Source organism: Echinops telfairi, unplaced genomic scaffold, assembly GCF_000313985.2.
Source record: "Echinops telfairi isolate 266 unplaced genomic scaffold, ASM31398v2 ScPeMD7_18;HRSCAF=68, whole genome shotgun sequence".
In the NCBI taxonomy this organism is placed as follows: Eukaryota; Metazoa; Chordata; class Mammalia; order Afrosoricida; family Tenrecidae; genus Echinops; species Echinops telfairi.
In genome coordinates, this window is record NW_022103915.1 from 34,469,782 (window position 1) to 34,497,266 (window position 27,485).

At 37.8% G+C, this 27,485-nt stretch overlaps 1 protein-coding gene across 1 annotated transcript in view; it reads right to left on the reverse strand.

The window, feature by feature from the left end:
* Positions 1 to 27,485, reverse strand: part of PCNX1 (pecanex 1) — a 175,652-nt gene that overhangs the window by 79,781 nt on the left and 68,386 nt on the right. The window contains exons 7-9 of the mRNA XM_045288192.1: positions 27,178 to 27,485; positions 13,876 to 14,008; positions 8,106 to 8,290 (exon numbers count right to left, since the gene is read on the reverse strand). The exon at positions 27,178 to 27,485 is cut by the window's right edge and continues 1,453 nt beyond it. Of these exons, the coding sequence (XP_045144127.1) occupies positions 8,106 to 8,290; positions 13,876 to 14,008; positions 27,178 to 27,485 (626 nt within the window). The remainder of the gene's footprint in view (positions 1 to 8,105; positions 8,291 to 13,875; positions 14,009 to 27,177) is intronic.

Here is a 27,485-nt window from a genome sequence, read left to right on the forward strand (position 1 = left end):
AACACAAGTAAACAACTTTCTCTCATTCTCTGTTTTCAGGCAAGATCCATTCGACGTCAGCAAAGAAAACTCTTGTTCCCCAACCACTCTTCAATCTAGCCTGAACCTCTGACAGGTCTCTGTCAATGCACTGCTGCAAGCACTGTTGACTGATCTTCAGCAAATGTTACTTGAATGTGATATTAATGACATGTTCTATAGTTTTCACCTTCTGTTGGGTGACCTTTCTTTGGAATGGGTACAAATATAGATCTACAAATCAAATGATGGCCACAAAACACAGATCGAGAAAAAGACTGGGTGGAGCACAAGAATTAATGGCAACAGAGGAAAATACTTGCACACCCACAATCCTGTAATGATAGCAACATTAATCTACAAGTGGATAGAAATGCAAGCTGAGGTGTGGAGAGGAGAATGGGACTGTACTCATCAATACATGTAGGTTGGAGAGAGGTACTTCTACATGCTACAAATACATCCAAGAATAAAGCAGAGCATATAGGAGGGAAATTTGTGAACTCTTTAATCAGAACCATACACCTTGAGGAAATGAAACACCATGCATCGAGGGTCTGGACCATAGTCTCAGGAGATATCAAGGTCAACTGGTACAATATAGTCCACAAATAAATGTCCTATATCCTATTTTGTTGAATAGTACTTGAGATGTTAAAAGTTTGTGAGTGGCTATCTAAAGTGCAACTGCTGGTCTCCCCTGTCCAGAACAAAAATGTATGAAAACATTTCATTAAGAACTAATGGACCAGGGCCAGGAGGGAGGGAGGGAGGGAAAAACAAAAAACAAAAAAACAACAAAAGAACTAATGGACCACAGGGACCTCTGTCTCTAGGACTTTGAGATCAGATGAACTAAATGGTTATCCGTCACCTCTAAAAACCATTCTGAAAGGAATCAAATTAGAACAACCTAGATCAAGTGGGAAAACTGTGGAACAATGCAACTCAAAATTATTTGAAAAATCCAAACTTATAGGTCTGACAGACACTAGAGGAACCCCCAGGACTATGGCCCTTTGTCACCCCGTGCCACCTTCGGGCCTTCAATTGAACTCACCTACTGGGTTCAATTTTCAGTCAGACAGGTTTGTGGGCACAATAATACTAAGGAGGTATGCACTCCTTACAACAGCGGTTCTCAACTGTGGGTCTAGACCCCTTTGGGGGTCAAATGACTCTTTCACTGGGGTCACCCAATTCATAGCAGCAGCAAATTACAGTTATGAAGTAGCAACACAAATAATTTTATGGTTGGGGGTGTCACCACACCATGAGGAACTGTATTAAAGGGTTCGGCATTAGGAAGGTTAAGAACCACTGCCTTATAACATCAACCACTGGAGATCACAAGGGCAGTATATGCCCGAGGACGAAGGAAGGAAGGTTAGGCAAGGAAGAAGCACGGAAACGGGAAGCACGGGCCAGAAGTGCTATATGTGATGCTACTGTTATGTGGAAAATGGATTTGTTCGGTGTACCTTCACCCAGTTTATAATAAAAAGTTTTTGAAAAATAAAGAAAACAACAAGCGTTGGTAAATCTGTGGAAGTAAACGAAACCCTTTTCCTTTGCTGATGGAAATATAAAAAAGGGTGCACCACAGTAGGAATCTGGGCTCTTCAAGAAGTTACCTATAGAACTGAGACCCAGTAATTCTAGATATATACTCAAACGACTGGAAAATAGGCCTGCAAACTAAAACGTGTACACCAATGTTTACTGCAGCATTATTCATAGATAAGGGAACGCAGATAAGTGTGAAAACTAGATACACTAAAATATTATTCAGTGTTAAATAGAAAATCAGTTCTATAGCATGATGATCCTTGAAAGCATTATTCATGTAAAATTTCTGGGCCAAAAGACATGGGCATTTTGGTTTCTAACTCTAAACTGCTCTCTTTTTCTAGACCCCATTAAATTTCAATCGATGAGAAAATCTCAATCTTAGTTCTCAATCCATAGTTTTAAAATTACATACAAGGTTAAGCTTTTTGCCCATAATTGCAGGTCCCTTCCATTTCTCTTTTTCTGAACACCCACTTTTGCTAGTACATCATTGATTTTTATTTTACTGGTTCAGAAATACTGATGGTCTACTACAACAATGGCTCTCCCGCTATTCTTTTTTAAAAAAATAGCCCCCTCCCACTGAGTTTTAATTGAGCATGTCATCCAAAAAGGTAGACAATTCCCAGCCTTATTATCAGCTAGAAGTTCTGAGTGACTACCTATAGGTAATGAGGGGAAAGAGAATGCAGGCACGTTTCAGGTCACGCACAGTTGGCAACTAGTTGTTTACAACTTTTTTTTTCCCCCTTCAATATGACTCCCTTTTCTCTTTGCTAGGAAATGTCAACAAGTGGAGCAGTCATTCTGGACCAGGTGGAGAAGTCACATGTAGAAGGTAACAGGGCCAAGCCACTGCCAGGGCCGACTATTATTCTGTTCAGTTTTACTCTCTAAGTATCTAACCAACTTTAAAAGCTAACTTACATGAGGGGCCTTCTAAATGTTCTGTTGTGAAGCCCCCTCACCTTCTAATATATGCTTTATCCAATCTTAATTTACAATCTTCCGGCTGTCTACGGCTTGAGAGCAGAAAATCTAGCCTGATGCTTCCATAAATTCTACAACACAGACTGCCAAGCAACAAGTTATCTCGAAACCAGCCCGTTGTCTTATATAAAATGCCCAGCGTAATTTCAGAAATAATATTCTAGTAGTCTTTCCTCAAGAATGCTGATAAACTTCTGAAAGCTACATAGTGCAGCGGTTCTCAACCTGTGGGTCGCGACCCCTTTGGAAGTCAAGCAAGCCTTTCAAAGGGGTCACCTAAGACCATCGGAAAAAAAATTGTAACAAAATTACAGTTATGAAGTAGCAACAAAAATAATTTTATGAGGAACTGTATTAAAGGGTCACAGCATTAGGAAGGTTGAGAACCACTGACCTAGTGGATGAGTGGAATAAAATAAATTGTCTACATTTAATGTTCACTTTGAACATTCAGACACCAAGAATCCCTACAGGAGAGGTGAAAACTGGAACAAGGTTTCTATAAAGCAATTGATATTACATCAAAAGCCTCAATAATGTTCATTCCCCTTGCCTACTAATTCCATTCCTACATGGTTACTTTAGAAAAATCATCAAAGCTCAACAGAAAAGTTTATGTAAAAGCAGTTTAGCATATTGTTACGATGGAAATACGTTGAAGGCTAAAAATGAACATTTTTAATTAAGTTAATGAAGGGTAATAATAGCAGTAATAATTAGAAAATAAACAGCATTGCTATGCATGTTTTCATAACTCTTACTATTATGCTATGAAGCAGGAATTATTATTGCCCTGTTATACACATGAGGACACTGAGGCAGAGAGAAAATAACTTGCTCAAGGTCACACAGTAAGTGACAGAGCTTGGATTTGAAGCCAGCAGTCTGGTTCCAGAGCCCATGATACTGTACTGCCTTTCACGTAGATCATTTTCATTCCATTTTAAGACATAATTCCATTTGGGAATAGGTCATCTTTGTTATATTAATGAGATAGGTTCAGTGTAGATCGTACTTCAAGGCTCTCTTTTTTCAGATATAAGAGAGATTAAACAAGGGAATGAGCAAGCCAAGGGCAGGTAAGATAGATGCTAAGACACCTGGAAATCTCCAAGGAACCATGAAGCTGAAGCAAGGAGGGCCTCCAGTGGGCTCTCCTGCCCTCGGGCTGGGAGGGACTGGAGCAATCCAGCGGTTGGGGGTGGGGGTGGGGGTGCAAAAGCATGAAACAGATGTAATTGTTTGCTTAGACGAACATAAAGAATACACCATCACATGGGGCCTGAACCTGTAGTTCTCTGGCTGTATTTAGAGTAACAAGGAAGGAATGAAATAGCCCCAAAAGCTACCGAGTAGTATACAACACAGAGAACCCTTTTTAAACACCAAGACTAACTCTAGAAAAAAATCATTAAAAGTATTTTAAGTTTTCTGAGTCTTTCCTGTTTAAAACAACAAAGAAAGTCTCCAAATCACATTTGTTTAATAATAAAACCTCCAAATCACATTTGCTAATAAGACACAGCTGCTGTAAACTGCTTTATTAAATATGCTGCCAGCTTTCCTTAAAGTCTTTATTTAGAGCTTAGCATTACTCTCAGCACAATTTCAAGTTAATTCTGTAGTAAAGAGGATTACCTCAAAGAATGTCTCCTCTGTCAATTCCTTTACAGTAATGAGAGAATCTAATAAAAATCTTGATCACTTTTCAAACCTCTAATACAACAAAATTAAGAAAGTTTTAAATGATCAGAACTCTACCTATGATACTTATGTACTTATTTACATTTTGAAAAACACAAAAGTCTCTTGTCTTTTAGTTTATTGCCTATAAGAGTAGTTTCCCTCCAGTCGCAAATAAAAATTAAATCCTAATTGTATATTTTACATATATATACTCGCTATTGATCAAAAACTAATTTCAAACACATACATGGCTTCCTATTCCATCTGATCCTATCTAAGACATTGTTGTGCTACATATTAAGAGCTTAATTATCTTGGCACGTTTCATCACTGCATGAAATTAACAGTCTGCATTTACAAAGGAAGCTGAGATTAACATAAAAACTGAGAAGTGATTGCCAAATTTTGTTGAATGGGCTTATTAGACGGAGAAGAGAACTTGAAGGGCCCCTGGATTTACAGCCTTTCCGGTGACTCGTCCAGGCATGAAGTCACAGCTTGCTTCACTTGGGATAAGCAGTTCAATTCAGAAAACAGCACGATGTGCAAATAAACAAGTTCATTAAAAAACTGATGCAGAAGGAAACTAACCTCTAAGATTTGATCTTTATAAAAAACGGAAACATGATATATATGAAAGGGTTTTAGAAATTACCGTATTTGAAAATATTCCTTTTCAAAGATGTTAATTTCAAAACTCACATCATTTAAAGATTTAGTAATAAGTTCACAAGGAAATTAAGTCTATAAATAAAAGACAATCTAAAGTTTTTTCAACTAGATTTAAAATCATACCACTTTTAATTCAGTGTTTAAAATTAAATATGATTTAGCAATTATGACTGCTGAACATGATCAAAACTAAATTATCCGGAGAGGAGACAAGCCAATCAGGATGCAGTGTAGCAACAATGAAACATACAACTTTCCTCTAGTTCCTAAATGCTTTCTAGCTGCCCCCCGCCCCTCCCCCCCACTATCATGATCCCAATTCTACCTTAGAAATCTGGCTAGACCAGAGGATGTACACTGGTACAGATAGGAACTGGAAACACAGGGAATCCAGGACGGATGAGCCCTTCAGTGCTGAGAGTGGCGATACCGAGAGGGTGAAGGGAGACTGGGGTAGAAAGGGGGACCCAATTACAAGGATCTACATATAACCTCCTCCCTGGGTGATGGACAACAGAAAAGTGGGTGAAGGGAGACGTCGGACAGTGTAAGATGACAAAATAATAATTTATAAATTATCAAGGGTGAGGAAGGGAGGGAGGAAGGAGCAAAAATGAGGAGCTGATACCAAGGGCTGAAGCAGAAAGCAAATGTTTTGAGAATGATGATGGCAACAAATGTACAACTGTGCTTGACACAATGGATATATGCACGGATTGTGTTAAGAGTTATAAGAACCCCAATAAAATGATTAAAAACAAAACAAAATTATCTTCTGCCGAATAAACTACTGATAAAATCTTTATAGTAAGAAGTGTCTTTAATAAATTTTTCTACAGTATCTAATATTACCTGGTGACCTTAAGCATTGGTTAAAATACAACATAAAATTAAGTATTCCCAAGTTTAAATATAGGCAACGAATGTTGTTCTCTTGTTTGAAACAGCAAGTAAAGATAGAAAAACCAGTGTCCAGGCTTGATGTTAAACAGTATCTGACCAAAAGTTCCTTTAATCCAAGAAGGTTATACCTACGAAGCTTTTGCCAATTCAAAGGCAAATACAACTCAGTGTGTCTACCTGTCTCTATGGGAGGATATAAATATATTCTGAGAAAATGTGCAGCTAAAAATGTTTAATTGGAAAACTTAGATATGGAAAGAAGGTATTGGTTGCAAGTTCTACATAGTGTGGAACCACCTTTAACATATTTAACATATACAGTATCCAAATTCCCTCTCTAGCAAAATTGTTTAATTCCTCTGCCAAATCCACTGCTATTGAGTGGATTCCAACTCATAGCAACCCTATAGGACAGAGTAGAGCTGTTTCTGAGGCTTTCTGAGACTGTAACTCTTTCTCCTGCAAAGCAGCTTGTGGGTCGGAATTGCTGCCCTTGAAGTTAGCATTCCAATTCGGCCTCACTGTGCCATCCAGACTCTTGAAAGATCCTCCTCACCCTTTACTGACTCGCTCAGAACATAAACCACAGAAGGGAATCTGAACAGAATATGTGCTGTATGTTCTAGTGGAATGTATTACACAAGTCAGTTTTCAAATCCCATTGACTGTTTTGTGCCCAGCTACGAGAGGGCAATTAATATAAAAGATAAAATAAAAAATTAATGAGAATATCCTAAATAATCACAAGTAGATGCTAAAATTCCTAACAATCAGAAGGGGCATTTTTTCTTCATACCCGATGAGACAATACACATATACTTATTTTCAACAATCTGTATGTGGCTTTAGGATGGAACTTTACAATTAAATGTCACCTAACAGGTGAGCACAGTAACTATTTTTATCAAAGAAAATCATCGATTTCATTTTATGCTGGATCTGACAAACATCTAGGAATCAAAAATAGATCAAACTGAAGTTTATCTTAATCTACTACCATAAGATCAATGAACGGACAATGAGGTTCTCAGTCTGCCTCCACAGAGGAGTGAAACTCTGTCCAGAGGAACTCTGGGTTATCTAGAGAAAGATAAGGACACTACTACGTGACGGAACATACTTGGAAGTGAAAAAGTATCAGTTTTAAGTCAAAGCCAAGTTACTTAAATGACATCTATCTTACTCTCAAGCACCCTCTTTACACAGACTTGTCTTTCCAAATTACATATTCAAAAGTAAAAGCCTTCTAAATTTGAGGTTTAAGTTGTTTTATTACCTGGTGGTTATTCTAAAAGAAATCACCATATACTATTATAAATATCTTAATCATTTTAATGTACTGTTTGCTAAAGATTCTTCTTTTCATCAATATGCATAGGCGCATACTTATCAATACCTGTCTTTTTTTAAAATCATTTTATTGGGGGCTAGTACAACTCTTCTCACAATCTATATATACAACCATTGTGTCAAGCACATTTATACATTTGTTGCCATCATCATTCTCAAAGCAATTGCTTTCTGCTTGAGCCCTTGGTACCAGCTCCTCGTTTTTTAACTCTAAGAGATTCAATGACAAAGTCTCCACCCGCCCTGAAAAAAAAAAATCTCTAGCTGTTAATACATTCGGACTCATCATAACGTTATGGGGCTGAATAGGACTTCAAGGTTTTTCCAAGGCTGCAAATATTTGTGGAAACGGATTGCCACATCTTTCCCCCGGTGAGTTTGATCTGCCCACCTTTCGGTTAGCAGCCAAGCACTTAATCACTGCACCACCAGGGCCCCCAAATGAACAGCATATGACATTTTATTATACCTCATTTGGATGCTTGATGCCACATAGCTTTCTATCTAAAGCATTAACTGATTTACTGTCTTTATTAATAAGAGGCAGGTGTAACATGGATAATACAAAAATTATGATACCATGTAATGTATTCAAATGCCTATTTTAAACAAGACTTTCTTCCTCCTTATATTTACTTAAACTATTATTAACCAGCTTTCCAAGCACAAGAAAGTTGAATATACAAAGGAGAAACAAATTATATAACATAATGTTCAATGAGATCTTAAACTATACTACCTCCCCTCTGAGGACTTAGTAGTCAGCTATATATATTCTTTAAGTTTTCATATATATATATATATATATACCTTAAGTTTTCTTACAAAGCAACCTGAAGACAATCTTGCAATTGTTACCCACTATTTGCTGCATTAAAGTTTCATATCACCAAGATTACATAAGGCCTGCATACCAAGTTCATCATGCAAACTGCTGCCTCCGACAGCAGATGCACTGTCATGTGATGCTTCTAAGTGGACACTCCCATTTCTCACCAGCAAGGAGGCACTAGCACTGAGCACTGCAGCCTGGGAAGGGGGGCGGGACTGGACTTTGACCTGGGCTGTGGACTGCTGGCCTTGGTGACCATCTTGAAGGCTAGGAAAAAACACGGATTGGGGAGACATTACAGGGAAGAAAAGAGAAAATACCTAGAATGAAGTCAATACAGAAAATCTATTTCAAATTTCAATGTATCCTAGGGAAGAGCCAACAAGCTTTGTGAAATACAGAGATTTAATAATTCTGGCCCTTATAAATCTGATTTTCACAGGATGGACACAATAATCATTTCATGCTTACTTGTTATATCAGTTATTATGCAACTTCCCCCGCCTCAATGTAACTAAGGGAAAAGGAAGCAGCAAAGAGGAATCACGAGTACATTCCATGACGTTTCATGTCTGTGTGTGACAGCTGACTCCCCAAGACACAAACTCTAAGTTTTACCTAAAGTATGCACTTTTCTCTACAGTCTTGTAATAATAATCCTAAAATTGTTCTTTCGCACATTCCGGCATCTCAAGTTAACAATAATAAAAGTTTCTACGAATGTGGAAACCAAATAAATTTTATAAAATACAACCAAGATTCAAATTCTGACTCAAAGAAAAATTACAAACTCGTGAAAGAGAACAAGAACCACAAACCCTAACTGCACCCAATGAGACGCAGATATGGTAGAGATAGTCAATAAAACACACATGCATGAAAAGCCTACCGATTTTCAAGTGAGGCAACAGGCTTTCTGTACAAGATACTGGGCTAACAATGATCGTGCCTTTTTAACAAACGGTAGTTCTTTTTTCAACTGTTAATGTAATCTCATTAGCAAGAACCAACCATATTAGGAAATCTTTTAATAATCTGCAAATCAGTGGTTTATCGAGGGAATTCTTAACTTTTAAGAAAATGTTAGATACTCATTCTACGGTAGATATATTTATTTTAAATTAATGAATTATTTAAAGTTAGGACACAAATATTTTCATATTCATGTATTTTAAAATACTATGAATTTCCATGTTTAGTATAGGACTTCTCCAAATATAAACTAATACAACTCATTAAAGCATTTAGAATATAATTTACTATATGTCACTCTCTACATGACACGCTGTCCACTTAAGTTTATTTTGAACAAGTCTGAGACTTGTTGTTCACAGTACTAGATGCCTCAAAACACACACACACACACACACACACACACACACACACACACGAGAGATGGTTAGGATGGCCTTGAGTTACTTTCATTTTTCATGTGTTTCAAATCCTCTTTAATCATCTCAATTCAGTACAATAGTTTCTCTGATGATGATACAAGAATAGTTCATGTGCTGTAGATAGAAGAAAACTATAATTTGAAATAGCCATAAAATAAAAGGTTAGGTAGAAATACTTTATATATTGACTAAGCCCATGGTTATAGCAACAGATTACATTCTGGAACTACACTAATCCAGTAGTCATATTATTTAAAATGAATTAATTAAAATTCTAGTTTCTTGCCCATATTAATCATACTTCAAGTGCTACTAAATTGAGTAGCAGTGAGTAGCTACCATAGGGCACAGTAACTAGTCACTAGTGGCAATGAACAGTGCAGGTTACACAACACTTCCACCATCACAGAGACTCCTATGAAACAGTGCTTGGTCTTTCTTGCATCTATCTGTTCTTTCAGAGTCCTGGTAGACCACTGAAAAGTATTTATGCTTAGTAGAGCAAAACGATGCAGGCAGCACATGAAGTATATTGGCAGAATGTTGACTTTGTCAATCCTTCCTGGCATTATTTATTTTAAGCCATAGCTATTCAAAATATTTAATAATTTCTGTGGACTACAGCCTTTGTCCAATAGACTTAGATCAAGAGAAGATCTTGTGAAGTAATATAATTTGACATTTGTATCTTCCATACACATAGGGAAGATTGTTACTCCTCCTTGGAAGATGTATAAACGAATCCACAAACTCTAGCAAAATGAACCAATTTCACAAGAAAGAAAAAAAATGTTTAAATAGTTCAGATACAATGCCCCTTCAAATTCAGTGGACTGCAGAATTTTATAAAGCATGAAAGTATTAACTCAACATTTTTTCCTATCAATGTTTTCACTTAAAAGCATAAATAAAAGTGAACTGTGGCAATGAGATATATTTTAAGGTGAGCATATTTCAAAATTATATTAATCTTAAAGACTGATGCACAATGTATAGCCAAGTATACAAAAAGGTTTGCAAATTAGGCAAAGGATTAAAATCAACTCCAGAATAAGGAAAGTAGCCAAAGTCTATGTAGTTGTAAATGTAAGATTCTGAACAGTAAAATAAAACTAATCACAAAGTATTTGTTGTTGTTACGTGTAGATGGGCAGACCCCAATTAGTGGTGATGTGTGCTCAGTGGGTCAGATGGTTGTGACCCACCAGGTTTTCACTGGCTGATTTTGACGGCGATGGACAGGCAGTTAGTTTTTCAGTCTGTCCGGGCCTGGAAGTTCCACTGAACCCTATTCACAGCAGAATGCAAGCTTGCACTGAGAGATGACGAGGTAGGCGGAACTGCACTGGCCAGGAAGGAAACCTGAGTCTTCCTCACAAAACACAAGCGTTCTACCGGGCAGAGAAAAAAATCATGTATTCTCAATCATTCAACAAGAAAAGCCCATTAGTTATTCAGAATGTGTTAGAAGGATGCATTTTACCTTAAACTAATAATTAATATGGATTAATCTTTTTTACCAAATCAATTATATGCCAAACTATTGGTTTTGGAGGGGAAAAAAGGTAACTACTTTACGACAGAGCAAAAAGAGGTAAAATTTAGGTCTATACTGTTATAAATAGTTTTGTTGACAAGCAATCTAAGTAATTAGTATTTCCAATTTAAACAATAGAAAATAGTTAACCTTGGTCTTTCTTGCATCTATCTGTTCTACCAGTTTGGGATTTGAACAGTCTGCCTTATTCAAAGGTACATGGAGCTCCCAACTGAACCATGGACTCTAAGAGTATGGCTGCAATATTCTTAATCATCTCCACCTCCAATGAGCAGCCCAGAAGGGTCTCTTGCATACAGCATACAAGCAACAAAGACCCAGGTGGTTGTTCGGGAGCACCACACAACTCCTAAGGGTTTGTAATCAAGGACTCACTAGTCACTCTGGCCTTATTTATCATATTTGCTTCAATCTGACATTTTAAAAATCAACTTAAGAAACCACTCCAAGTTGTTCCCCCTTCACCAAAATTCACTAAAGATAGCACGTGGAGGTAGATGAATCCAGGTAACTAAAGAACTACAATTAGGACTATTAGTAGTATAAAACGTCTAAGTGTTCATTTTGTTTTTACCACTAGTAACTGGGAAAAATTAGCAAAGCCCTACAAAATGTCATGGGCAGGCTAAGTTAACAGGAAAAAGTTCTTTGGAAAAATAATACTGAAGCAGGATATTCTAACAAACATTATCAAGTACATGCCAATTCTTTATGAAGTGCCTGATGTTCCCAATCCTTGAGAGTGTCTATTAAAAAAAAAAATGTACAAGAGCTTCAGTGCTTTGTAGGCTGTGTCAGTCAGTCGTTAAAGTTTAAAATTAAATTCTACCTGGATTTAGGCAAGTAATTATAATTAAAGTAGTCCCAGATTACTTCCATTTGTTTTGGCAAATTAATTTTTCAAATTTTGCATGACTTTGCCATCTTATGTTTAACAATGAGATTATTCAGTAGCACACTGAGAAATGCATCACTATATTTTAGTTGATTATTATTGTAATTATAAAAGATGACTTTAAAAAACTCATGTTTCTCCTGATTTCTCGTGGCTAAATTTATCCTACTTTATGCCATAATGAGGGCAGCTCATTTAAAAATCTATGCCATCTCTGACCTGGAAATCCTTAGGACCGCCACAGAAACTACATACTAAGTACTGGAAAATGACTTTTCCAAAATATTTAATGTGGACTCCTCACAAACAAATGTCATACTACACTCTCAACTGAAATTTAAGAAGCTGGAAAAGTGGGGAAACCCTAGGTGAGTGGCTGGGGCCTAACAGCGGTCTTGCAATATTCCACCAAGCAGAGAAAAAACAAATGTGTCTACACTTGCTTAGAGTGGGATCCAGCAGTTTCATTTGTGGTAAAGTATGAAAAGGTTTTAAAGATTGAAAAGAGATGTTTGTTTGTGTTTAATTTCAGCAACACCAACATGGGGTGAGTAGGAAAACAAAGATGAGGTCAATAGTAATACAGTAGTATGGAGTTTTTAAGAGGCAAAAAGAGGGGTTACAACAGTTTTGGAAATGTTTAAACAGAACAGGAAAGATGAAATGGTGAGCTCGCGGCATCGTTGGTCCATGTCTGGACTCCAGCAGCAGACAGAAATGAAGCTGAGCAGGGGAGGTGGGGCAGCAGTGCCAGAGGAAGACGCACGGACACAGAGTGGCTCAAGAAAGGTTTCTAGTCTGCTGCTTTCATTGGTTGCTTCCTATTTCTACATTTTAAATAGTTCAAACTAATCCATACTACTTGTCTTTACAGAATGTGCATTACTGCAAGGTTAATTAGAAACATGGCCCACAAACCGTGAAAGTCTTGATTATAACATAAAGTCCAGAACAACCAGGTTTTAGAACCCAGGAAAGGGTCAATGAAACAGTCTAAGCAGGTACAATTTTACTACTAGGAAGAACAAGATTCTAGCACCAGTTTAGGGTTCTTTGTTCAATCCTACCACGCACTCTTAGGACAGTTATTTCATCATATGCACTTACTTCGGAGTTTCAAATTAAAATGTGGTAGTAACAATAATTTGGATAGCAGTTAGCAAAAATATGGTACACCATGTGCAGTATTTCATTAAGTCCATGGCAAGAACTTACATTCACATTTAAATTCTTAACATAAAGCACTGGTCTTTTGAATAAATTTTAAATTTCTAATTCAAGGCGTTCGTTTCTAATTCATTTGTCACAAATGAACATATGAAAGTTTAATGAAAAATCACTCCCAGTTATAAAAGGATGTTTTCTTGATAAGGAATACTGAGAACGATAAAACTATTTTTGTTCCGTGCACTAAATTCACTATGTCTGTATGTGTGTGTGTTTATGTATACTTGACTATGTTTGACATAAATTAAGTATGGTAGTTCCACAAGCTTATTGGGACCTGATGAGTATAAAATACATCAATTTTTATGACACAAAGTAAATAACATATAATACAGTGAAGTAGATCTTCAAACTGCCAAATCAAGCTGTGATCAAGCCATCTGTATTCCTCCGCATGCTCACAAGTCCCAGGTGTGTCCCTACTAAACATTCTCAACATGTTTGGGAAAGATGTTGCACTAATCTTACTCGTTTGGAGTAGAAAGAAAGGAAAGGCTGACTTTCATTCCTCTAACTGCCCTAACAGAGTGATTTTGCGATTGAAAAATCGGCTCCACCAATCCGATCGTTTTGTTTAAAAAGTGCAACACCGAAGCATGCATAATGCAGTAGCTCATGGTCACATGCAGAGAAAGTCTGAAAGATCTTAAAAGGCAAAAGAGGGACACGGAACGACAGAAAGAACAGCAAAGCTATTCAAATGCTTTCCTGGGATTGACAGAACAGGTTAGGTCTGTTACATGCATGCTAAACTCGGTGCAAGTTTAAAATGCCATACCTTAGGGGTGATCCGATGAGCAATGTCGGAGGGGTAGGGTTACTCCCTGCATTGTGCCGGCGCCGTACTGCCTGGCGCCTAAATGTGCTGCGTTCACGGCGAAATGACACCACCTCCTCGCTGGCCTGTGCTGCTGCATCAAGACAGACTCGGGTCAAATAGGAGCCTAGGTCGGAGAGGTCACAGGCAGCTCAGCCTGTCTTTCCCTCGTCTTCCCACCCTCAGAGGTAAAGAGAACTTGCCTGATTTAATCCAAATTGGTTTTGTGTGTGCACTGTTAACCTAGCGGGTCAGAGAGCACATACAGGTGCCATTTATTTAGAGATAATCCAGTCTCTTTAAAAACAGTATTTCTGGTCTATTATCTGGCTTTACAATCTTCTCAACATCCGTTCCCTATTTTAAGGTCATGTTGCTTTACATCGTTTCCTAAACGTCTCAATAATTTCGTTCCATGTCCCCTCTAGAGTCCTCTTTAATTAAGCAGCCCTTAAAAGTACAGTAGTTAGTAAGTTTCTATTACCAGGAATATGGCCTTCGCTTCTACTTTCGTGACAATATTAAAAGCGGCACTGTAGTCGGCCTTCCATATCCTCAGGTATCAAACATCTTTGGAATCAACCAACAGGTCGAAAACATTCAGAAGGGGAGGAGAGCAATGCGAGTGGTCAGAGCAAGCCCTCCAAGGCTCCATGGGATTTACACAGCGTCTGCACTGTGGTGGGTAGAAATAACCTAGTGATGAGTTCAAGTACGTATATGGGAGGAAGTGCAAAGGAGCCCTGTTAAACCCACCAGTCACGCAGAGGGAGAAGGATGAAGCTGTTGGCTTCCGTAAGACTTAACCGTTTCGGAAGCCCCAGTCACTGAGTCGAAATCTGGATGGTGGTGGGTTTGGTTCTGCTTCAGGAGGCCAAGCCTGAGCTATATGAAATTTTATGTCATTTTACATAAAGGAGCTGAGGATCCACAAATCTCGTTGGTGGTTGCGTCCTGGAACCAACGCTGCCACTGTACGGGGGGCACCGTTCGTCATTTTCAACACTGAGTGGTAGTGCTGCGAGGTTTGTTTTACACTGCCCGTGCCACGTGCCACGACTGTATCGGCATGAAATGAGAGCACAGCTAGGATGCACAACTGGTTTGTAAAAGGTCAATCCACGATACCATGAATACGTCTTAAGTGTAAGGCTCTTTACTGCCATCAAACTTCATCCAGCTCTATGCTCCTGCACTGGTTCCTTCAACATGAGGAAGCAAGTATCAGCAAAACAGCAAATTTCCCAAATTAACCCCCCATAATCAATAAAACACAAACCAGCCCAAACCAAGTGAAAACAACGAGAAAATCACAACGGCTTTGTAGAATTAACCAGACTGGCTGACTGAGACCTCTACAGCCAAGCGCAACTTTTCCCCACCCATTTGGATATAAGAGTTTTTGAGTGATCTAAAAATGAATAATGGCAAAACTGGTGCATAAACATTCTTTCCAAACACATGGAAATGTTTGATTTGATAAAGCTGTTACTTATGAGGCAAAGGTTAACTTATGTAACCTATGTATGACCTGTGGAAACAATTGATGCAGATTAAAGCCAGTCACCTAGACCTGTACTCTTTCCAATATGGTAGTCACTAGCCATAGGTGATGATTAAAATTAAATTTAAAAAAATACAGCTCCTTAGCTGCACTAGACATATTGCAAGTGCTTAGTATTCACCCATAGCATGGCTTGTGGCTACCATGCTGGCCAGTGAAAAGATAGGGTATTTCCATTACCACAGAAAAATTATATGATTGGACAGCGCTGATCCAGAAAGTATGGTTGTTCTTTTTGCTGCCACAATCACATTGCATACTAGCCTATGCTTCACAATCCATGGCCTCATTAAAAGGACGCTACAGCACCATTGTCACAAAGAAAGGATAAATTGGTAGGGCCATCACTGGGATGACGGGTGAAACGAAGCAAAAACAAAAACTACTTGAGGAGTGATTGGTATCCTGCGAGTATTTCTTAGACACCAGCAGTAACACTGCCAGGGCATGAAATATGCATCACTAATCTAAAACGCAATTCACGGCTGCTTTTGTGAAATAACATTGAAGATTTCTATTCCACCGTTGTAAAATGACTTCTATTCCACCTTTGTAAAATTTAAAGGTTAATTCAACTTCCTTAAGAAACCTTCCGCTGTGTTTCCTAGTTAAAGATATTTGATTTCAACCAAAACAGAATAAAATTTATCCAGACATATAGAGAATAATCTGAAACATGAAAGATACTTAAGTTATTTTGAAAGAATTTGAAAAACACAGTACATGATCACTGAATACTAAGAATAATGAGAGCAACAAGAGACAATTGTATTATCTTCCTTCTGACGACTTCATGGTGGTAATTTTTAGTAAAATTAGCCCACACTGGCATCCAATCAAGGACTCCCCCTCAATGCAAGAACACTTTGTTCTATTAAACTGGCATTCCATGATGTTCACCTTCCCAACACAATCGCTGAAGACAAAACGGGTGCATAAGCAAATGTGGCGAAGAAAGCTGATGGTGCCCGACTATCAAAAGATATAGTATCTGGGATCTTAAAGGCTTGAAGATAAACAAGCGGCCATCTACCTGAGAAGAAACAAGGCCAACATGGAAGAAGCACACCAGCCTGTGTGATCACGAGGTGTCAAAGGGATCAAGTATCAGGTATCAAAGAACAAAAAAATCATATCATTGTAAATGAGGGGAAGTGTGGAGTGGGAACCCAAAGCCCATCTATAGGCAACTGGACATCCCCTTATAGAAGGGTAACAGGGAGAAGACGAGTCAGTCAGGGTGCAGTGTAGCAACAATGAAACATACAACTTTCCTCTAGTTCTTAAATGCTTCCTTCCCCTATCATGATCCCAATTCTACCTTACAAATCCGGCTAGACCAGAGGATGTACACTGGTATAGATAGGAACTGGAAACACAGGAAATCCAGGACAGATGATCCCTTCAGGGCCAGTGGTGAGAGTAGTGATGCTGGGAGGGTAGAGGGAAGGTGGGGGAGAAAGGGAGAACCAACCACAAGGATCTACATTTAACCCCCTCCCTGGGGGACAAAGAAACATGGGTGAAGGGAGATGTCTGGCAGTGTAAGACATGACAAAATAATAATAATTTATAAATTATCAAGGGTTCATGGGGGGGGGGCATGGAGGGAAAGGAAAAAATGAGGAGCTAATACCAACGGCTCAAGTAGAAAGCAAATGTTTTGAGAATGATGATGACAACAAATGTACAAATGTGCTTGACACAATGGATGGATGTATGGATTGTGATGAGTTGTATGAGTCCCCAGTAAAATGATTTTTAAAAAATCAACAGTGTAGTAAAAGAAACTTAGAATCCACCTGTGTGCTTCTAGAATTCCAACACTCATTATTGCCTTCAACTATTCTGAGTATTTTAATGAATTGTTATGTAACTCTTATTGTACATGAATTTAATCCTAATATATATTGTATATACTTTTGTTTTATTAAAAATTGGCACAGTATTCTACTTAGTATGCTGTATGCTTTGTATACATCATCCAGATTGATGCATTTATCTGTAAATCACTCCTTTTCAATGTGTGATTGTGTGAACATTCCACAATTAATTTGTAAATATTCTGTCGTGAGATATTTGTTTCTAGTTTGTTGCTTTTTATTTAGTTAATAGTTCAAATGTGAGTACTGCTGCTTATGAACATTCTTGTACCTATTTTCTCAAACACATGTTTAAGAGTTTGGGTTGCTAGATAGAGAGGAGTAAACTGATAGCCATTTCTGATTGGGGACAGGGAGAACTGCCAGTGGGTTTAGGAGACTATCGCTCTCTACAGGAGCGAGGCCTCACCTGTCTCTGGAGAAGTGGCTGGTGGCTTCCATCGCTGGCCGTGAAGTGGGCAGCACAATATGTAATCAGTGTGGCACCAGGGCTCCCTCCCTGTGACTAGGTTCTAGTGTGTACAAATATTCAACATTCTATGTTAAACAATTTTGTTGTTGAAAAGGTTGTAGTCAGTTATTTAATTTGCATAATGTATAAAATTAAGGCTATTATATTTTGTCAAGTTGTTATGTTTGAAATTATATTTGATTATGGTTTAATATGATTTTCCCTAATGATAAACAAAGTGGATTTTTTTATCTTGGAATGTTGATTCATTAATTAAACATAGTTTCTCCTTTGTGAAATGCAAAAATATTTTTTTTAATTAGCCCACAGTACTGGGACAAAGAGATAAACTACATTATCCTTTTTTTTTAAGTGAAAATGTCCTTTCCTCTTTTCAAAAAACATCATTTACTTAATTGCTATTTGAAAATGATTTATATTTTGCTATTTGCTAAACAATTGCATATGACATTACTTACTTCTTCAATAAAAGTCTTAGAAACCCAGCAAGGTGAAAGTTTAGACATCCACTGAACAATTATTAAAATGGAATTATGATTATTTCCTATAACCACTGCCATTGTAACATCTATGTATAGAGAGACTTATATTTAAAATAATTTTCAGTTTTACTATAGCAACTTACGGAACATTAGCTAGACTCACACTTTGAACTGAAAACACTATGCTACAATCTATGGTCAAAATGAGTTAACATGAAGTTACATTCTAAGGCTATGCTGGGAATGTGCAACTTATGCAGATTGCCTAAGTTTATTTGGGATTAGATTAAGTAAAGGTTTACTAATATTAAGAATCATGGGGAAAATATCTTCATCGAATATGGTTTAAAATAATTTTCTGTAAACATAAATTATAGATGTACTTGATGAAACTTTAAAGTTAATTGTAGTAAGTATTTTTGTAATCCTTTAACTTTGTGAAAGGGTTTTTTCAAGTATAGAAATTCATACCCAAGTAATCTCTAAAAAGAGAGATACTTGTTAATACTTTATTTAGTAAAATACTGCTGGATTTTAGTTTTGTGGTTTCCACTCTGAAAATAAAACAGCTCTAAAACCATACACCTGGACATATCAAGTATGCACACCCCCAAACCCACTGCTGTTCCAGTGGCCGAGTAGAAGAGTTGAACTGCTCCACAGGGTTTCCAAGACTGAATCTTTCCGGAAGCAGACACAGCTTCATCTGACTACAGCAGAACAGCTCGTGGGTTTGAAATGCCGACCTTGTGGAAGCAGCGCACTGGTTAGCCTGCTGCACCACCTGGCCTCTTTACAGAGGGCGGGGAAAATACTTCTCAAACTCTGAAAATTTGGCATTTTGAATTTGCCTAAAAGATGGTGAGACTGACATGCAATAGCTTAAGTAACAGTATTAAAATGGAAATAGTGAAAATTTTTAGCACTCTTTTCATACTCATTAAGTAGAACCATTTTGTATGCATGTGATAGGTAAAGGAGGAAAAAATATAAGCCCACAAGTGATTTTAAAATCATGAATTACAAGACAGTTCACGAATACTTCCAAGAATATAAATTCAATTTTTTCCTATTCTTCCCACTCCAATTAATCCTACCCCCCAATTATAACTGGCTTGACTTTCTAATTATTTCCTCATCAGCATTAAGGATATGTCAAAGCACTGAATCTACAATCATAGCAAGTTTATGAAGAATGGTTAGGTAATTTGCCTTTGTATTTTTTGGAGTAGTGATGCAGTTATCCGATTAAGTTTAAACACTTGCTGAGTGCTTAAGGCACCACACCCAAACCCACTGCCATCGAATCAACCCCTACTCAGAGCAACCCTATATGGCAGATGAGCTACATTCAATTAGTATGGTCCTTTCCGCCGTAATCCCTGATGTGCTGGCCCCAGTGTGGAGGGCATTGTGTGCTAACAAACAGGACTGGGATGACACTGAGTTCTGACCTCAGTAGAGGGTGTGAATTGGACCACACTCGTGGTTTGATAGTTATCTGCGTTACTATTACTTATACAAATGGATGTAAGGAATTATATCTCAAAGTAAAAAGCCGAGCTGATTGAGTCATAGGAAGCCAATGACTAAGTGGAAACATTTTCCCAGAGGCACCAGGTCATACACACATCAATTAGCTATATTCCAGGGGTGAAGCACAGATTATTCATTCGGGTGAAATTTGATTGAACCATGTAACTCCCACCAAACGACCTTCCTACACGGTTCTGGTAAGGCGGCAGGGGAAGATCCTTGTGACTAGTTCTCCCTGCAATACCATCTGCTGCATATAAATAATTTCGCTGAGAAGCAGGCAGTGTGCTAGCTTCACCAGCAAGAACCCGCGGTGGAGTGCATCTTGCGGCCCAGCACCTGGCTTACCCCTGCCTGCCTTCGGACTTTGGACGGCACTGTGCCCCACTGTGTGAGATAGTTCCTTGAAGCTTTGTGAGCTCTGCGGGACAATGCGGCGGTTCATGGAACCCAGAGACATGGGGGAATATACTCACTTGGGGGTCAAATTTTGGGGATTTTCCACCCCCAAATCATATAATTAGGACATAATCCAGACACCATACCATTCAATAGATCAGTCATACCAAGCAGAGTTCTACAATCACTGCCCACAACCATTTAAAAAATATTTCCTTTCTTCTTGCACTCCTTGACATCAGCTCCACATTACTCCCTGCACCCTCTGCCATACCCCCACCCTGGAGCCATTGGGGTGGGGGTGGGGGGATTTGAACCAACAGCTTTTCCGTTAGCAGCCAAACACTTAACCATTGTGCCACCAAGGGTCCTTAAAAAAAACTCTATGGATTTTATACTCAATTATTTCAATGATTTATTTTTATTTGGAGACATTCAAACAATAGTCTATCAGTTCATTTTACCCTGTGAATGAAAACAAGAGACTTATTAAAGGGACTCATACATTTTCAGGGTGACTGGGATGTACAAAAGAACAAAATTTGCCAAGGTGGTAAGGCTGCACTCCATTAAAAGCCAACAACCATACAAACTCTAAAGAAAATAAATACATAGCTCAAAATTTGCAGAGTTGAGAGCACAAGTGTGTAGAAACAAGTATACCATTTAAAAAATGTCAATTATATAGTAAAGGATTCATATGTAATGAGTTGCTTTCTGGTTGTAAAGTACCACTATATCTAGCTTCTTGTAATACTTCAATTGCTATTACATGAATTAATAAAAGTTTAGATAGATGAAACTGTTCAAAAGTTGTTTTCAGTGGTAAGGTTTATTGTAGGAAAGATAGGAAAGACAGAAGTAAACTGGAGAATAGTGACAATAAAAATGTGTATTTTTATAGGGAATCAAGGGCGGATGAGCCCCACAGGACCAGTGGTGTGAGTGGTGATACAGGGAGGGTGGAGGGAGAGTGGGTAGGAAAGAGGGAACCGATTATAAGGAACTATGTGTGACCTCCTCCATGGGGGACGGACAACCAAAAAGTGGGTGAAGGGAGACGTCGGACAGGGCAAGATATAACAAAATAACAATTTATAAATTATCAAGGGCTCATGAGGGAGGGGGAGTGGGGAGGGAGGGGAAAAATGAGGACCTAATGCCAGGGGTTTAAGTGGAAAGGAAATGTTTTGAGAATGATGAGGGAAATGAATGTACAGATGCGCTTTACACAATTGATGTGTGTATGGATTGTGATAAGAGTTGTATGAGCCCCTAATAAAATGATTTTTTTTTTAAAGAAATTTTTTTAAAATGTGTATTTTTTTAAAAAGTATATTTCAGTACCTCAAATAGGTTAGTAGTGAATCAAATTTTAAAGAAAGAAAATTATTAAAAGTATGCAACAAATAAGTACATACTTACAAATAAATAAGTATATTTTAAAGAAATAAAGTACCAAATATGTGTGAGTATATATAGGTACACACACGTTTTTAATTCTGTATTTCCACAAAGTTTACGTGCCCCTTCATACATCTCACAAAAATTAAATGCACTGGATGATTATTTAAGGTAAAAAGCACTTAAAAAATTCAAATCACTTTACAAAGATATCCGAAATACTTAATTTCATTACTAACCTTAATGATAGAATCAATTTTACCTGTGAAATCCCGAACCTGTGCAAGGTGCAATAAGCTATCAGAGAAGGAAAACTGTGAACACTCCCCACTAACAGAGGATAAAGGTGGTAAGGCTGCACCCCCTTAAGGTCCACCACTTGCAAGGCCCTGAAAAACAAGGTTGTCCTGTAGGGTTCGGCTCTCACAAGCTTCCTTGCTTTTGCTTCAGTTTCCACATTAGCCAACAATGATACTAAATACGAGCATACAAGTATTTTGTCCTAATACAGAAGCAGACGCCTATTTCTGTAAGGCCAAAGAACAGCAAGAATCTAATGAACGACGATCAGTTCTAAATTAGTTTCCCTTTGCAAACACATTTTAGAGGTCTACTCTACTTTTTGACAGCCAAAGAGCAACCAATAACAACAAAATTATTAGGTACAACTTCAGTTAGAGAACAGCGCCAGGTCCTTGCTGATAGTCTCCATAATCCCAATAGTCACACGAATGCAGGTGGGTGGGGAAGTGGTTTCAAACAAAGAAACTGATGCTCTGAAGCCATACTTCAAAAAGAAAAGTCCCAAAGGATAGAGCTTAAGGACTATTTATTTTCTTTAGTGGTTCCTAACCACCCTCACCCAGGAAACTGCATTCACACACAATTTTACATATATTTTCAAGAGACTCACCTAAGTGAAGAACATACATTTCAAGCGACATCTGAAAAGGAAAACTTATTTATAAGTGATTAAAAGGTATCAGTGTCTTCATTTATATTATGAATCTAAAATTTATAAGTCAGTTCTACTTGCTAAGTGTATTGATAATTACATATGAGGTAGTTCCCAAATGCAAGCCCAACCTACTACTATGAATTCCAACTCACAATGACCCTATAAGGCAGAACAGAAGTGCCCCACAGGGCTTCCAAGGTTGGAAATCTTTAGGGAGGCTGACAGCCGGTCTCTCTCCTGTCAAGTGGTTGGTGGGTTCTCACCGCTGCCCTTTCAGTTATAGCACCACCAGGGCTCTGATGCAAACCCAGATGGGGTTATCCTGGTTGGTTCCTTTTTTTTTTTAAACAGACAAGGAAATTGAGGTACAGGATAAAGATGGCTTAGCAGAGTAGTAATTATAAGTTCGCATTAAAATGTGATAGTTTAATAGTATGTAAGGGTACTGATTCCTTATCCAGAATTGTACACTAATACAAACAAAACCGAGCTCACTACTATGGAGCGGCGTCCAAGACAGAGCAACTCTAATAGGACCAGACAGAACTGCCCTGGTTTCTGAGCTTGTAAAGCCTTATCTTTCTCCTGTGGAGCAGATGGTGGGATGGGGCTTTAGAATTGCTGAGCTTGCGATTAACAACCCACTGTGTAACGAGGACTCCTTGCACACTACTAAATACACACACACGCTTTTTAACATTTTTCCTACCTCACAGAACCAGGTCTGAGCTGATATGAGGAATTCTATACACAACTATTTATCTAACTCTTTTTTCTTTATAATGTTCAAAGTAAACACTTCAATATTTTCAACCAACTGAAGAACCCAAACTGGTCACACTATCGTATTTAATGAGCATTCTACCATGCTGCTTTATGTGTACAGGGTTTCTTCTTCATAGTGTACACTAAACAGAAACTTTTTTTAGTGAATCACTATCAGCTTTATACACAAAGATAATTGCATTCCACTGTATTTCAATAGTAAGCTATGACAGCATAAATACCTTTGACTACTCTCAAAACATAAAATGAAAATCAAATTCAATGGCCCCACACTGTTAAACCTTTAGCTTTGACTTGTGTAACATTCATGCCAGTTTCGACTTTAGCTGTCTTTCTTCTGCCGTCATTGCTGTACCCTCCTCGGTAAGCATCCTTCCCCGACTCCCCTAACTTGCCATACACAGGTGGAAACTGCCTATACAATGGCCTTTGTCTGTTCCAATGTTCCATGATATCTGGGGTCAAAATAAACAACCTTCACTTTACACGTATGGCACAAACCCGCTGTAATGGTGTTAAGCAGAATTGGCTTTTCTTTGAATAAAGTAATATTCCTTTAACAAAAGATTACCTTTGGTCCTCAACACAGACAATATTATGAGAGGTTCCTATTACACGCTTACCAGGGAGTGACTTAAATACAATATTTAAAATAATTTTCTCAGAGAAATAAAAAAAAAGGTCAGAGAAAACTAGAATAAACATAGTTTCCACTTAGGGTGTTCTTAGTTGACTGACACCAAAAAAAGAGGCTATATAACATTACTGAACATGCTGGAAATAAAATTTGTGACTCAAGAAAAAAATTTTAAGTAATACAGGCAAGAAAAAACAGACACCTTTCTAGCAACATAGGTTATCTGTACTTTCTTATTCTTGAAATATTAGTCACACAGTAATAAAAATGTGCTTCCTGCTATCAGAAAATTAGATGTAAAACAAGTGATCAACAATGGTAATGTGACAGTTTGAACTTAAAAACTTTTTCCTGTGTAGGCAATCAAAGAATGTTTACTGATGAAATCCAACTTTTTTTTTTGAAATCCAACTTTAATTAAAACCAAAAACCAAGCTCACTGTTACTGAGTTGATTTCAACCTCAAAGGTGAGAAACCCTATACAATCACTTGCTTTGAGATAATATCAAAAGATGAATTAAGATAGATTGCTAAAATAAGTTTTAAAATCAATATTGCTACGACTTACACATTTAAAAAATGTTTTCTTGTTCACATGAAATCAGAATCTCATATACTCTTATTTTTATTATAAAATTTCACAATATCTGAAATTTCAAAATATATCTATATGTTTATGTAATCTTTTGTTCTATTTTAATTTTATGGTACTAAATAAAGTCAAACAAGGGACAGGATATGGCTTGGTAGCATACAAACTGGCCTATTAGATAATAGTAATATTAGCATTTACTAACATTTGCCATGTTACAGATGCTGTCCTAGACATGTATTAGCTCATTTAGTCGTCACAACGATCTCATTTAACATGAGAAAGCTGAGGTTCAGAGAAGGTAAGTAAGTAGCTTTCCTAGTGACACAGCTACAGCTGAGCCTATTTGCTAACTAAGGTATACGGTTGGTTCCACATCACTGTAGTAGACAGCCTCCTACTTCAGGGCCCTTATTTTTGTACTTAAAGTCCATTTTCTAAATCCCATCCTTCCACACTCCTGCCATCACCGGCCTTAAAAGTAAAATAAAAACATTGTTAAGAGAAATCAGCAACATTTCCAAATTCACTGATGAAATCCACCTATAGTTTATGCATGGTCGACAGGTTTCAACAGCCTAGTTTGTAAGGTAAAAAGGTATCCTAAAAGAATTTCTCCTAAATTATCAGAGAGAATTGTAGCCATTAATGCTAATAAAAACAAGTTTAATGCTAATAAAAAAGTACATTTACTAAGTATTTGTGATGCTATGTAATTTTTAAATCATGAGAGCCAAAACAAATCTTAAACTCCATGACTTCCAATCTTCTAAAAGTCCAAACAAATCTTCAATTAAATGTGAAGAAAACCAATACATTTAAAGTCATCTAGTTTTGCTCTTTTATTCTAAATACAGGAAACTCATATAAAAATAGCTCCTGCAGTGCCTTCCTTTGGCAATAAGTACGTTTTTCAACAGCCCACCCACACACTATTTCTTCTACCAAAAAGTACACAAATGTTTAATTCATTTTTCTTTCTGATTAGCATTCACCAGGGTTTTTGCGGGGCTTTGTAAAAAAAAATAAGAACACATACAAAAGCTAGAACCTGAAAAAAAGTGAGCACTTACATTAAGTCAAAGAACACGTTAAGAAGCAAATAATACCTCCTAAGTAACATCACATAAAAACAAAAACCAAAAGCCGTAATACCTTACATATCTCCCATGAAATAGAAATGGCATCTTAAATACAAAGACGCAAAAATTTACTAGAGCTTCTTTACATATTTTCATTTATTTACTTTTCCACAATAGATTATTTAAATTATTTTGATAGAAACCTCAAAAATTAAGCTAGATCTTAAAATCCAATGGTTTCTTAAAAAAAAAAAAATCCAATGGTTTCTTAAACATCATAAAGTTATGTGATTTGCTCAAGAATCTACTAAAAGTATTTTAGACCTTTCATAAAAAGTAGAATGATATCTAAGTCAGTAAAATGGCTATATAGTTATTTCAGATAGAATTAGTACTTGATATTTCGGTTTAATACATTAATTTATTATTTATGTACTACAAATCATGTCTTTAAATTCTCATCAAAATTGATCTTTGTTAGACAGTATGCCAAAGAGACAAAAGAAAGATTACCACAATATGGCCGTTTAAGAACTATGGGTACGATTAAAATGCTTTGCAAGAAAAAGTGTGCTCCATATGCTTCCAAACACTTGTCCTCGGGCGGAAAATCCAGGATTCCTTAGTAAAAGATGCTAATAAGACAAACAAATTAGAAACTTGAAAACTAAATAAATTAGCCGTGTGAGAACGGAGATAGAGATTTTCTTTAAAAGCTAATGTGCTAGAAATTAAATATCTATTCTTTTGACTCTATTCAAAAACCAGATTCTGTAACAGCATGGACAGGATGAACACACTACTCTAGACAGGAGGAAATGTCGAGGAAAGGAGGGGGAACAGTTCTGAAACAAAGAAAGACGGTCACTAATACACAGTGAATATAAACTATAAAATCACCTAAGGGATTCTGCACAATTCGGTAAGCCTGAAATACATAGACAATGACTTCAATGGAAACGTTGGTTGCTGTTACCACGAGAACAGCATACAACCACTAATAGATACTAACCACCAATAAAAAACCCAAACCTTGACTTAATAAACTTTGTTTGAAAATCAGTATCTGAATTCTTAAATTAAAAAAAACTAATAAAAATATTTCTATTTTTTAGTACATATTAGTACATACTTGAGTCAGGAAGAAAAAAAGAACAAAAAGAGCCACAAATTTCCCAAGTGTACAAAGGCCAACTAATATTCGGGCAAATCCTAGGTAAGAGTTTGAGTGGTGGAATCTGAAGTTCAGCGGCGGAGACTAAGAGGCTTGGTGTCCTAACAGAAGGGGTCTCCCAAAGTTCAGGGGAAACACTTACATTTTTCTGAGCCCTCGCCCTTGTCCTGCTGAACTGTTACTCGAATAACACCATGGTAGAAAGGCTATTAACCCAAAGCATATTTTAACGAGCTTTGCCGTCCTCAAGAGTGGCGAAAACTCAGGGAAAGCTCTCCTTGCAACGTACTCACCTCCACTGGCTGCATCTTGCTCGTCCCCTTCGGGACAGGCCACCTGGCTGGGCAGGCTGTTCCGGGACCGCGTGACCGTCTCCAGCCGGGAAGCCCTTCCCAGCAGAGACAGCTCGTCCAGCACCTCTCCCTCTTTGGCCTCAAGATCGGACTTTGAGGTGGTTAAGGGTTTCCTGCCTTCGGGCGCCAGCAGTCGGCTGGAGTCGCTCAGACAAGCGACGGTGCCACTGTCCAGGCTCAGCACCCGGGCGCGGGTCTTGGCGCCGTGGGGGCCGGCCGGCCGGCGGGCTGCCCGCCGGGCGCCGGCT